The sequence below is a fragment of the Dendrobates tinctorius genome, unplaced genomic scaffold, assembly GCF_039654945.1.
Source record: "Dendrobates tinctorius isolate UK_male_01 unplaced genomic scaffold, ASM3965494v1 ptg000117l, whole genome shotgun sequence".
Classification (NCBI taxonomy): Eukaryota; Metazoa; Chordata; class Amphibia; order Anura; family Dendrobatidae; genus Dendrobates; species Dendrobates tinctorius.
In genome coordinates, this window is record NW_027361785.1 from 15,500,921 (window position 1) to 15,515,532 (window position 14,612).

The following is a 14,612-nucleotide window of genomic DNA, read 5'->3' on the forward strand; positions in this document are numbered from 1 at the left end:
AATAATGAGTCCAAATTGTCTTTTTGTGGTGTATTTTTGCCATCGCGTTAAAACATGTGGCTGCGTTAGGTCATTTATGGTGTCCGTTCCTGAAGTATCCGTTTGTATGCGTTCAGACACTGTCAATAAAGTTAGGTGATGATATCATGGGTCACATAACCACATAGCAAGCCCTCATGAACGCAATTCCAAGGCAGGGCTAAAATTTGTGCAAATTAGTTGAATTGTGTCTGCCTGCGTTTGCAATAGAGTTCTATGGCAGAATGAATGCGTCTGTTCACAATGTGTTCGCTGTACCGGATTCGAAAACGTGGTAGTCCGCGTTGGAAGGTGCGTCACAAACTAACGGACCATTGCAAACGCATTCCGATTTTGACATACGTTAGGATCCGTTACACTAATGGAAGTCTATGGGTGCGTTAACATGTCTGTTACATTGCGTTAGTGCTGCTTACAAACGGATCCATTAAAAGGATTGCCCTAACGCAATGTGAACCTGGCCTAAGAAAAATGTTCACTGACATGAACGGGTATTGACTAATGCTACATGATTGACAAGAAAGAAGAGACATCTGTATCTGAGATAAGAAACGAGTGGAGCACAGTCAGAATAAACAAAGATTTTGGTGTAATCTTAGGATGAACATTTTTCAATGTGGAAAGTGCCAAGAGGAGGAGTGTTTAGAAAGGAACTGGAACTCTCATGCCACCTATTGGGAGTAACAATCTTAGAAGGCCTTATTGAACATTGCATAGCCTAGAAGTCTCCTTACACCATTTTGCCACTCTCCATAAGGAAACATTCCCTCTTAGACACAATGCCAGAGGCCTCTGCCTCAGGCAAATTGGATCTGCTTTGCGCTGGTGAGGAGCAAATACTCTGAAACACGCATGTGCAATTCATATGGCAAACCCCTGTAAAGGGTTGATATTGACTTTTAGGATTGCCCATAGGTGGGACACTAGAGTTCGAGTCCTAGAGGCTATCTTGCACAATGTTATTTTGTTATGGACATAACATACATAAAACTGTGGGCCCCTATTCCTGGCAAGGCTTAAAAAAATAAAAAGGAAGACGGCGATAACAATAGCTATTAGATGTGGTTAGCGATCATTCGGTCGGCACAGTTTAGCTGGCCTTTTCTTCATTTTTTTTAATGTTATTTAAATAAGACTGTCTTTCTTTTACAAATCAGTTACATAACTTGTTAGAAAAGTCAGGCGTTATGCAGGTGGTGAAAAAACTCCTATGGAAAAATGTGAGAGAACCATTTAAGTTCTACACACTGCTCTGCTGTAAAGCTTTTAACACCTACCCGCTGCTTGAACCGTATTGTTAACACCTAAACATGCGTTTCAATGGTAACATAGAACACAATTCTATGAAGGATAAAAAGGGTGTCTGAGTAGAAGTTAATAAAATAATTCTACGAAAAGGTCTGAAAGAAAGCTAGGACATAATATTGTGTTAGAAATTAGCACAAAAAGACTGTTCAAACAAAGGCTTGTGGTGCACCCTTGTCATGGTTGTCAGTTTCAATACAACTTCCTGTCTATTATCCATCCATCTCTACCCTACTCTTCCCTGATTGAGCTCTGGATTTACAGCAGTCAAAGAGAACAAACAGACGAAAAGCGGGAAAGCTACATTGTACTGCTCGGACACCCCAAACAGCCACCGAGTCACTGTATTTGGGTGCTTAGTTTGATTAGTTATGTTGTGCTTATTGAGTCTCTTCTAGTCCATAGATTATGAATGATTGATTAGGTATTTTGTGCTTATTGAGTCTCTTACAGTCCATAGATTATGAATTAAATCAGTTTCGCTGGTAATGTACAGAAAACACATAAGCTAAAATGCACATGAACAGAATTTGTCTTTGCAACAACTGATGACCGAGGCAGCACATCAGACGTAGCCATATTACTGGGACAAGAAAGAATGCCAGAAATTAACTATGTTGTTTAATTCTTAGACAGTGAAAACTTAAGGCCCTCAATACACAGACTAAAGTGAGTTGAACCCACGGATATCGAAAGATTTGGCCAACACTAAAATATGTATGGGGTACCAGACAACTCATTGTTGGGGAAGATGTCGATTAGGCATTTCCGATTTTGGACTGCCAATTGTTGCGTTTTCCCAGAGATAAGCAGATACCAGACATGCCTGGCGATTGCTCCCTCACTGAACAACCTTTATATGGGAGAATCTGCCGAGATGGCTGCCAGCCGAACGATTGGCCAAACCATAGTCCGGTAGGATGGAGACTAGACAGTCTTTAAATGCACCTGATTTCTCAGTTGTTTCATATCGTTTGATAAATCTGTAACACCACGTTTACGCCACTTATATATAAGTGGCTGTACTTTGTGGCAGAAATTACAAAAATAAATTATTTTTTGCACACGCCATCATATGGGTAACCACGCACAGTGTCAAAAACTAAAAAAAAAAAAAAAAAGACCTTTTTCGTAAACCCCCAGAGCAACAAAAAATGTTTACAACGAATGAATATGGGTGGAAACTATGAAAGAATCATTTGGGGAAAAATGAAGAATTCTGGCACATTTAGCTTGATAATTCTCCCCAATAAAGTCCAAATAATGTTAATAGGCTTATAGCTCTGTTTATGTCGACAGGCTGTCTTTTGTATAGAACAGACGTCATAGAGCAGAAAAGAATCAGTAACAACGGATATTGGCTTGTATCGAGAAGGGTCTGTCTTTATGCCAAAAAAATACTGGTCAAATACGAGAGAATCTGGGATGTAGACTTCTGTACAAATGTGAACACATCATAGACAATATCTACCTAGATAGGAAACCCTTTATAAACATAGGGAAATCCCATTTATCTTAAATAAAATTAGAAGAATTAAACATTGACAGTTTGCAAAAATTGACCGACACTGGGTGTTAAGGCCCCGTCACACACAGCGATCTCGCTAGCGAGATCGCTGTGTGATGGGGATCAGCGACCGCCCCCCCTGCCAGTTATCGCTGATCGTGCTTGATCGGCCTGGGCCTTTTTTGATCGTTGGTCTCCCGCTGCCCAGCACGCATCGCTGCGTGTGGCAGCGAGAGACCAGCGATCAGCGATGCTGGTTTCTAATGTAAACATCGGGTATCCAGGAGTCGCACGGCTCCTGGATACCTGATGTTTACATTAGAAACCAGCGTCGCTGGTCCTGATCGCTGGGGCTGTCTTGTGACAGCTCACCAGCGATCAGCCTAACGATGTCCCAGCGATCCCATCATGTCGGATCGTTGGTGGGATCACTGGGACATCGCTATGTGTAACGGGGCCTTTACCATTCCTGCTTGCTAGAGACAGGTCATTACACCATGGGACACTCTCTGTAAGGTCAGAAAGTGTATTGATACATTATCTACTGTCAAAGGCATAGATAATGTTCAATTATCAATTTAACCATACATTTCCAGCTGGAGTAACAGGAACAGTACAATTCAGTCCTAAGAGAAATAAGTCAGAAATGCTGCAAGGTCCTCATGAGATATAGGATAAAGTAACGTAAAAAAATACCCTGAAAAGAACCTTATTGATTAACTTGGCTTACATACAGAGAGAAATCATTGCAATTGTAATATGCCAAACAAGCGGCTCAAGCTCTGAGAAATTGCATTACCTTCTCCCACAGTTGCTTCTCTTCAAGGTGCATTAACATGTTTAGGATGTAGGTGATATGTGCCGCTCCACTTAGCTCCAGGATGTCTTCATTGAGTGGCACTCCATCAGGCCATTCTGCCAGCAAGGATGCCAGGACGTGGCGAGCATATATTACAACAGTGGCTTCGTTCACCTGGTACAAGTAATCCCGCACTGCTATTTTGCTGCGCGAGTCAAGCTCCTTGCGGAGAAGAGCAGAGCTCTTGGTGCGCCGTTGCTTGGCGTAATTGAGCTGAAGTTCACTTTCACTGGTTACAATAAGTTTTTGAGTGACTGGGTTGGACTCCTCTTTGGCTTTTTCACACTGCGTAGGTGTTGGCTGCAAGATAGAGAGTTTCAAGCTTGACAAGAGCGGTTTTGTTTTTCAGTTCAGAAGTGTGTAGGTGCTTTAAAATTGAAGGAGTAGGAAGCAAAGCTTTTTATACATTGTTTATCCATGGAAGAAATTTAATTGCTTAGTTATTTCATTTACAGAAAAAAAAAAGCATGAGCCTTTCTTGAGCTAGAGAATGCCCATTTTTATTACATGTACTGTGGGTAATGGGGAACGGAGTGTGCACACATGTCGGTTTAAGCTCCTTTTCACTGCGAGATGTCTGTGGACAATACATGCCGAGTATGGCTTTATTAGGTGGGCTAGTAAGCTATTGTTAACCCCTTATATCCTTTGACTAACAGAAGAAGCGATTATAGGGTGCAGATTTGCAGCCTCCACGGTTAACATGTTCTGATTTCTGCCCCGTTAACCACAGGCTGGGCTTCATAGGAGACCATCATTGAAGCTATATACTGCCATGCTGTGCTATTGTAGCATATCAAACAAGTTATCAAGCGAGCTGCGGAGGGATGTGCACGGCCGCCGTGAAGCTCCGTCCACGGCCGCACCTCCTCCGGTCAGCTCCGCCTATGGGTGCATGACGCTGCATGCGACGTGCGTACCCTATCTTTAGCATTGGGTACGCAGGCCGTGCGCAGGTATGCGTTTGCCGGCGCATGCGTCCTTTTGATGGTGCGCCGATCGCACCAAAATGCAACATGGTGCGTTTCGCGCAGGTCGGCGCACCGTCAAAAGGACACATGCGCTGGCAAACGCATACCTGCGCACGGCCTGCGTACCCAATGCTAAAGATAGGGTACGCAGATCGCATGCAGCGTCATGCGGCCATAGGCGGAGCTGACAGGAGGAGGTGCGGCCATGGGCGGAGCTTCACAGCTGCCGTGCGCATTTTTCCGCAGCTCCAGGAAACGCTAGTGTGAAACTAGCTTAATTCAGTGTTTCCTCTTTGAAAATTGAAGGCATTAAAAAAAACATTTAGAATCGCCACATCCACTGATGTCCGATCTAACAAAATATAAAGTAGTTTTTTTTGTTTTGTTTTTTTAAGTAGAAATAAAATAAATGCTGTGTATAAATTATATACATAAAAATTGAAAAAACAGGATTTTTAAGTTGCTTACCGTAAAATCTGTTTCTCGGAGCCTTCATTGGGGGACACAGAGACCATGGGTGTATGCTGCTGCCACTAGGAGGCTGACACTATGCACAAAAAAGGTTAGCTCCTCCTCCGCAGTGTACACCCCACCGACCGGCAGGGAATTCCTCAGTTAGTGAGAAAGCAGTAGGAGAAGTAACAGAATAGATTGAAAAACAGAACAGACAACTCAACTGTAAATAACCAACAAACATAAGGACAGGAGTTGTAGAACTTGGGAGGGTGCTGTGTCCCCCAATGAAGGCTCCGAGAAACAGATTTTACGGTAAGCAACTTAAAAATCCTGTTTTCTCGTTCGCCTTATTGGGGGACACAGAGACCATGGGACGTCCCAAAGCAGTCCCTGGGGTGGGAAACAAACTTCCATCAGGCCAGCGGACTCACCACCGCCGCCTGCAGAATCCTTCTACCTAGGCTGGCGTCCGCCGAAGCGTAGGTGTGGACTCTGCAGCATTTCACAAACGTGTGAACCGATGAGCAGGATGCAGCTTTGCAAAGCTGCAGCACAGAAGCTCTGTGGCGTACCGCCCAGGAGGCACCCACTGCCCGAGTAGAGTGGGCCCTGATCCCGGAGGGGCTCCGCGACGCTTAACTCGGTAGGCTTCCAAAATTGCCGATTTGATCCAGCGAGCAACAGTGGCCTTTGACGCCGGGAGACCTTTCCGCGCCCCGTCTGGAATAATGAAAAGCGACTGTCTTTCGGAAGGGAGTCGTCCTAGACAGATAGACCCTTATCGCCCTAACCAGATCCAGCTTGTTGAAGGACCGCTCTCGGGAATGATCGGGACTCGGACAGAAGGACGGCAGAACGATCTCCTCCTTGAGGTGAAACGAAGACACCACCTTCGGATGGAAAGAGGGCGGAGGCTGTAGAACCACCTTATCATGGTGAAGTACCAGGAAGGGAGATTGGCAAGAAAGAGCTGCCAATTCCGACACGCGCCGGACGGAAGTGATGGCCACCAGAAAGGCTACCTTCCAAGAAAGGAGAGAAAGGGAAATATCTCTGATAGGTTCAAAGGGAGGACCTTGCAGAACCCCTAGAACCAGATTAAGGTCCCATGGATCCACGGGCGCCCGGTACGGCGGAACCGTGTGAGCCACGCCCTGAAGAAAGGTCTTGACCTGAGGACAGGAAGCCAATGTCTTGAAACAAAATGGACAGTGCCGAAACCTGACCTTTCAAGGAACTGAGGGCAAGCCCCGCATCCAGTCCTGCCTGAAGAAACGCTAGGATTGAAGGGAGCGAAAAAGACATGGGCGCGAAGCCATAGGACTCACACCAAGTGAAATAGGCCTTCCAAGTACGGTAGTAGATCTTGGAAGAAGATGGCTTTCTGGCTCGGATCATGGCCTGAATTACTTGGTTGGAAAATCCTGCTTGTTTCAAAACCTCGGTCTCAACAGCAACGCCGTTAAAATGAGCGGCCGAGAATTGGGGTGGCAAATCGGACCTTGAGACAGCAGATCTGTTCTGTCTGGAAGCTTCCAGGGGGCGTACGCGAGAAGGTTGACAAAGTCCGCGAACCAAGACCTTCTGGGCCAATTCGGGGCAAGGAGAATGACTGGTATTCCTTCTGCCTTGATCTTCTTCAACAGCTTGGGCAGAAGAGGCAGGGGAGGGAACAGGTAGGGGAGTTCGAACTGCGACCAAGGAACGGCCAGAGTGTCGGCGCCCACTGCCAGAGTGTCTCGAGACCTGGAAACAAACTGTGGGACTTTCCTGTTGAGGCGAGACGCCAGGAGGTCTACGTCCGGGGTGCCCCACCGACGGAAGAGCAGAAGAAACACCTCCGGATGTAGGGACCACTCCCCCGCCGCGAGGCCCTCCCGGCTGAGAAAATCGGCGGCCCAGTTGTCTACGCCGGGAATGTGTACCGCGGAGATTGTCGGAACGGAGATCTCCGCCCAAAGAAGAATCTTGGACACCTCCGCCAGAGCTGAGACACTCTGTGTCCCCCCTTGGCGGTTGACATACGCCACCGCTGTGGCATTGTCTGTCTGAATCCGGACAGGCAGTCCCTTGAGGAGTTTCTCCCAGTGAACGAGAGCCAGATGGATCGCTCGAATCTCTAGGACGTTGATCGGCAGAGCTGAATCCCGATCCGACCATCGGCCCTGAACCGTGTGGTTGCGGAACACTGCCCCCCAGCCGAGGAGACTGGCATCTGCTGTTACTATCTGCCAGTGAATGGGAAGAAAGGAACGACCCGATAGAATGAGAGGCGACGTCAACCACCAGTTGAGGGACCGCTTGATCCGGTATGAAAGATGAAGAGGGCAATCCAGGGACAGAGGCGATCTGTTCCACCTCGACAGAATGGCCTGCAGGAGAGGTCTGGCGTGAAATTGGACAAAGGGAACTGCCTCTATCGCCGCCACCATCTTTCCCAGGACCCTCATGGCTTTACGGACGGACGGGAGTCGTGTGATCTGCAGCGATCGTACTTCCTGCTGCAGGGAGAGAATCTTCTCTTGTGGGAGAAAGACCCTTGACCGACGAGTGTCGAACCGTAGGCCGCCTAGAAAGACCAGACTTTTTCCTGTTGATGATCCACCCGAAATTGGAAAGAGTGTCCAGGACGATTGACAAACTTTGGTGAGCCTGTTGAAATGAGGGAGCTTTGATCAGAATATCGTCGAGGTACGGGAAAAGAACGAGACCTCTGACCTTCAATGAAGCCAACAACGCAGCCATGATCTTAGTGAAGACTCTGGGAGCGGTGGCAAGACCGAAGGGCAGTGCGACGAATTGGTAGTGGTGCTGCCGAATCGCGAGACGCAGTAACTTCTGATGTCCGGAGAAAATTGGAACATGTAAATAGGCATCTTGGATGTCTATTGAGCACATGAATTCCTGCTCCTCCATGGAAGCGATGACCGAGCGAAGCGACTCCATGCGGAAGTGGCGAAGGTGGACCCTCTTGTTGAGCGGCTTGAGAACCAAGATGGGTCGAGCTGCGCCGTTTTTTTTTTTTTTTTTTTTTTTTTTTTTGTTCGGCACTACAAACAGGTTCGAATAGAACCTTGTGAAGCGCTCCGATTCGGGAAAGGGCACAATCACCCCGGAACTGAGGAGAGAGGCGATAGCCGTAGAGAACCCCGAGATCAAGGCTGGATCTTTTGGAGGCTGGGATTCGAAGAAACGATCCCGTGGAAGAGAGACGAACTCTATCTTGTATCCTGAGGATACGACCTCCCTGACCCAAGCTTCCTCTACGGAGGCCAGCCAAACGTCCCTGAAGGAAGCCGATCTCCCAATTGGAAGGACCCCTCGAGTGCCCGACGATAGTCATGCTGAAGTAGACCGTCCAGATCTAGATCTGGACGGTCTGCCCTGGGAAGAGTGGGATCACCAGGAAGGAGTGGGTCTGAAGGAAACTTTCTATCCTGGCGAGCCTGCGGTCTCTGTTGGCTGGAGTTGTCTGCCGTATTGAAACGGCGGAAAGCCCGAAAGGGTCGAAACTGACGCCTTAGTGGAGGACTGCGAGGCTTGGACTGAGGGAGGAGTGAACTCGTGCCTCCAGAGGCGTCCTTAATAATCTGGTCCGATTGGGACCCAAAGAGGCGCACCCCCTGAAAAGGCAGGTTAGTGAGGGACTTTTTAGAAGACAAGTCCGCTTGCCAGGCCTTTAGCCAAATTGTACGTCGAATTGCAACTACGTTGCTTGACGCCTGAACTGCGCAGGATGCGGCATCCAAGGAAGCGGAAAGAAGATAGACCCCCGCATGGAAGATCTGATTGGAGAGATCGGCCAAACGCTCCGGTTGCGCTTTATCCAAGATGCCCTGACGAAGGTAGTCTGCCCACGTGGCTATGGCCTTTGATGCCCAGGAAGAAGCCAAGCTTGGACATACCGCCGCTGAAGCCGCTTCGAAGGCAGACTTCGCCAGGGATTCTATAATCCTGTCATTAGAATCCTTTAGGGACGCCACACCTGAAAGCGGGAGAACCGTATTATTGGAAAGCCTGGACACGGGCGGATCCACCGAGGGAGAAGCAGACCAGTTGTCCGTGAGCTCCTTAGCGAATGGATAGAGTACGCCGAGACGCTTTCCTCTTTGAAAGCGTCTGGTCGGATCCTCTCATTCCCTGGTAAAAATCTTTCCAAACTCGGAATGGAAAGGAAATACCCTGGAGGGAGTTTCTGCCCGTCTGAACGAAACCTCCTGATCTGAGGATTTCGCAGGGGAGTCAGCAATATCGAAGGTATGATGGATCGCTGCAATGAGGTTCTGCACTGTGAACTTAATGTTTGCATCCTGGTCTGAATCCAGCTATAAAATCCCCTCAGATGACCTGTCCGAAAGCGCTTCACCTGACTCGGGAGAGGAGGCCCGAGTGGGAGGCTGCTGAGAAGGGCTATGCGGTGAGATGGGGCGAGGAGAGGATTCCGGCTGGGTCTTTTGCGACTAACGCTGGCTGACTCAGATGGAATAACTTGGGACCTGCTTGGCCCTGCCGAAGAGTCCAGGGGCAACGTATCCAGAACGGTCACCAGGGACTGAGACACCTTGGTGAGGTCTGCCACTGATTGAGATAGAGAGGAGGCCCAGCCAGGCGTGGGGGGGTTCACCCTCACCTGGGGCAGTAGATGGCCCCTGGACGGCGTCAGGCTGAAGTTAGACATAGTGAAAAGCTGAGGTAGTGCCGGAAGGTTGGGGGACAGAGGGCGGAGAAGGGTCAGTCTGCAGTGCAGAGCTACTCATGGTCCGGTGTCCCCAGAAGCGATGCTCTGCGACCTGTCAGTGGATGCGGGTCAGAGAGAAATCCGGCCGACAGACCACCTGAGCGAAAAACCAGCTGGCAGATGGTGATATCCGGTGACGAGCTGGTGTCCGGCTGACAGGCTGGGAAAATGGCGCCTGCCTGAGAAAGAGCGCGCGTCCAGGAGAGGAGGGAGGCCGGAGCACACCACAGGGTTAAAACTATCTGCCCTCTGGCCAATAGCAGGCTGGGCAGGTGAAGGACAGGCGGTGGGAGGGCCTGGGAAGAGCGGGAGAGAAGCCCGCTTAGAAGAAAGGGGCGGGGGGCGTGGCCGCGACGCTGCGGTAGGCCCGAACTAAAGCCGGGGCCTAAATTAGTTGCGGCGGCCGCCTGTCAGCAGGGGGTCGGCGCGGAGGTCGGAAAAAGGACGCCGCCGCCGCCGGAAGCCGCGTCCAAGGGAAGAAGGAGAGGAAGAGGCCCTGTACTCCCTGTCCCCAGAAAGGGGGGAGGGAAGGGGGGGAACGCGGGGGCCAGCAATATGGAGCATGGTGTGCCTATGGGCGTAGGGCGACTGCGAGCGACCGCAGCGCCCGCTCCCTGTGCCATTGAAGAGGCGCACCCCCTGTCCGTCGAGAATGGGCAGCCAGGTAAATAAAAATAAAAAATCCATACTCACCCATCCCCGATCCGTTACCTGGGACTGAAGAACTCCTGCGTCTCATCCAACCGACAGGCTCTGGTAGGCGAGTGGGAGGGAGACTGGCGACAAGGACCCCTGGAGTCGCTGGCACGTCTTGGTGTCGGCGTCCGTCTGGCTGGTCCTGCCGCGGAGAACTGCAAGGATACGGGGTGGCAGTACACGCCGTACTCGCAGACTCCATGTGGGAGTACAGATGTGACTTTTCACTCTGTATCCCTCCGTAGAACCTGTAAAGGAACGACGCACGACGAGGTAGATATGGGTCTAATGAAAGACCCGTGTCCACCTCCTACTGACACTAAGCTAAACTGAGGAATTCCCTGCCGGTCGGTGGGGTGTACACTGCGGAGGAGAAGCTAACCTTTTTTGTGCATAGTGTCAGCCTCCTAGTGGCAGCAGCATACACCCATGGTCTCTGTGTCCCCCAATAAGGCGAACGAGAAACAAGAATTGACTTTTTTTGGTCATCTAAAAAATTCCATAAAAAAGCGATCAATCCATTATGTGAACCCCAAAATGGGATGAAGACGTGAGCTTGCTACAAAAATAGCAAGCCCTCATATAGATCTATTGAAGGTTATAGGTTTCAGAAAATGGTGAGACAATAAAATTTTTGTTGCGACTAAAGTAAAAAAAAAACACAAGTTTGGTATTGCAGTAGTTGTACTGATATGAAGATGTAAGTTGCCCGTTTACACTATAAAAGCAAAACAATAAAAACACAATGACAGAATTGAAGGGTTTTTTAAGCCATTTCATTGTCATTGCATGGTCATTCAAAACTACAACTTGTCCTGCAAAAAAAAACAAAACAAACAAGCCATCATGTGGCTAAATCGACAGAAAAATATAAAAGTTATGGCTCTTTGAAGAGGCAGAGGAAAAATACAATAGTGCAAAAATTAACTGCAGCAGGGAGTGGTTAAAACGAAAAAAGGATTTCCACTAAAGTTGGAAAACAACAATAGATGCAGATTTCTAAGGTTAGGACATATGCCATATGTACAATATAAAGTCAAACCAATATACATACAATGCATTGGGGAATAATCATATCTGTGTCCATCACAAGTGACAGCGGCTCCTCTAATTTGTCAGGCTTATGGGGATGCCATTTTTGGGCCAACTTCTTGACTTTTTCATCAACCACATCAGATTTTCCATCGAATCTTGAAGAAATGGACAAAGTGAAATGTTTCATTAGAATAAACTTTTTTTTTTTATATTATGATGTTTGCTGGCAGATTACACAACAAAATTACAACAAAAAGACCCTTTTAGGAAATCAAGGGTAGTAAAATCATGAACAGCAGCAGATATCCACATGAAAACTAACAAAAAAATACCTTTTGTGCATTTTTTCAAGGAAGGCGTCTATATTCCTCATTTCCATCTCATATATGGCACGAAGGATATGTAATGGTACATTTCGAGTCTCGTAAAGTACCTGAGAATGGTACATACAGTTAATTTGTTTCAGAAAGTTATAGAGCACAAGAATAATAAAATCTTATATTTTTGTTATACGATCTCAGGCTGTCCTTGTGGAGAAACTAGTACATAAAACAAAAACTGAAACACTTGTGCAATGGTTTTCCACTTGCTCACCTTGGAACCTGTCAATACCTCTAGATGGGCATGTTTCGCTTTTATTTTATTACCATTTATCCCTTGAGTATTCCAGTTTTTGTTTTATTTTAATCCACCACACAGTTGCAGAGATAAGGGTCTCTATATTTAGATCCAATTTTGAAGGTCTTACAAGGGGGCGTGGCTCACAGGGTAATTTTGCAGAGCAAGTTAAAGACCCGCCCCAATAAAAATCCTGTGAGCCACGCCCCCTTGATAAAGACCATAAAAATGAGTGCTAAATAAAAAGTGTTTTTTTCCTGGGAACCGTATGGCAGATCTAAAAAATAAAAATATAAAAAAAAACTCAGGGGAGAAGTGAAAATAAAAACCTGGCCAATTTTGGCCAGATGTCAGATTCCCTTTGAAGCATACAAACTTCATATTCAGGTGCAATCTTTGCACACTGCTGTTTAGCTTGCATCTCGCCCAATAATAGATTCTGGGAGGGATAAAGCCCAGGTATGAAGCCTGTGTGCACAGGATGCTGGTGCTTGAACTAGCTTTCATGGAGGCGCTTCATTCCTTTTCTACTTTCCTCTCTGGGAACACTAATACTGGTGTGAGTGATCCCCCTCCTCTCCCTTGCAAACTCAGCTACCCTCATACACAGCCTGCGCAATCATCCCTAGAGGCTCCTTGCCAGGCTCGGCGTCTGCCCTTCTTCACTCTTCTAGTACACTATACCGTGGGTACAATCTAATCCCTCCAAAATGAGTTGCAAACAGTTCTTTTAAACTGGTTAGAAGGGTGGAAAAAAAACAAAGTCAGGTCAGTTCTGTCATCATTCATTTCCCTCTCAACAGAGCCTCATATTATTGGCTAATTTTTAAGACATAACATGGACTAAAAATCAAAACTATGATTGAAAAGAAATTTGTATTCATTATATTATTATAGCCAATGCTTTTTACTCTAATACAGAAGGGCAGCTCAATATGGTATAGCAGAGGACAACCAAAAAAGGAAGTTTAGGTTGGAATAGCACTTTCTTAATTATGTTTTTGGGAGAGATCACACCATCATTGTGACAACCCGTCCAAACCAGAAAGTGGCTATACAAGGAAAGAAAGTGCAATTACGTGGAAAGCATCCAGTAAGAGATTCTGTTCCCACTCCATTATTAGACTGTAAAAGAACACTTCTTACATTTAACTTGCTTGCATGATTTTACCTGAAAACATATCACTGTAGCTTCATCAAGGCCTTCTAATGGATTATTTTTCTTCTGCACTGTGGCAACAGAGGGCGACTCAAAATCTTTGTTTTGGGCCTGTTTATCAGAATCTGAATGCTCAAGGTTGGGCACAGGACTTGTTTCTTTCTTGGATGAATAAAGCATTATAGATAGAATCTGCACAAGCACAAAAAGAAAGGTTTAACAACCCGTCCACTAGGTTAGCTTCACAGGCTAAGAAGAAAATGCTGCTGATCACAATCCATGTACAATGGGCAATTAAAGACCACCTATTATTACTCCTGACAAGTCCACTAAGGAAAATAAGCTAGCCTTTTATAAAAAAAAAAAAAAAAAAAAAGATGCAGCATTTATCTTACAATTGTGCAGTTTTTGTTGTTCCTTAAGGAAAAATTGCCTGGAGGAACAGCAGAGGAATGGCACAACTATGTTTTATGAAAAAGAGCCCAAAATTGTTAAATTAAGTGCAATACAATAAATGACAAAAACAGACATTAGGACAGCTGACATGTCCTCTTTATAAAGTATAGCTTTTTAGTGACTCCTTAACCTTCTGCATGCCTAGGAGAAAATAGTTTTCATTGCATTTCCCCTTTAAGCAGAAGATACTAAAGAGAAGCAAACAACACATACAATACTGTTAATTACATTTTCATTCTGTAAGACTATAATGAAAAATAAAACCATACACCAACAGCAGGACAGTGAGTGTATGGTTCTGTTTTCCAAATGGATTTTATTGATGTGCTGACTATCCTATGAATATGCTAATTGCATTTTAGAATACAAATCTGTTAAAGGGGTCATCCACTTTTCAGACAACCCTTTCTCAATCCCAGTTCCCTTCCATTAAAATAACACCACCTGTACTCATCTATGGTGCCGGAACTGTTTCAATGGTGTAGGCAGTAGCTGTCACACGATCCTTGTGGCAAATCAGGGCTGGCTTCACTCTCCTTTCCTGCGGACGTAATTGACATCTGGAGGAAGCAGGAACAGTGGCTTCCTTTGGATGTCTTGATTTGTCCGAAGGAAAGGAGAGTGAAGCCAGCCTTGATTGGCCATATATCAATGTTATGTGAGCCCCGGGAGAGCCAGTGCAGACACTGCTGGAATAGCACTGGAGGTGAGCATTTCACATTTTTCATGTTTTGTTACCGCACAATCAGGAATTTCAGTGGTTTGATGGTTTA

The 14,612-nt window shown here is 46.6% G+C and overlaps 1 protein-coding gene across 1 annotated transcript in view; it reads right to left on the reverse strand.

Annotated features, from left to right (window-relative positions):
- The window catches only part of ZZEF1 (zinc finger ZZ-type and EF-hand domain containing 1), a 308,587-nt gene that overhangs the window by 23,081 nt on the left and 270,894 nt on the right, over positions 1-14,612 (reverse strand). Inside the window, exons 45-48 of the mRNA XM_073590591.1 lie at positions 13,396-13,575; positions 11,939-12,039; positions 11,626-11,761; positions 3,651-4,010 (exon numbers count right to left, since the gene is read on the reverse strand). Of these exons, the coding sequence (XP_073446692.1) occupies positions 3,651-4,010; positions 11,626-11,761; positions 11,939-12,039; positions 13,396-13,575 (777 nt within the window). The remainder of the gene's footprint in view (positions 1-3,650; positions 4,011-11,625; positions 11,762-11,938; positions 12,040-13,395; positions 13,576-14,612) is intronic.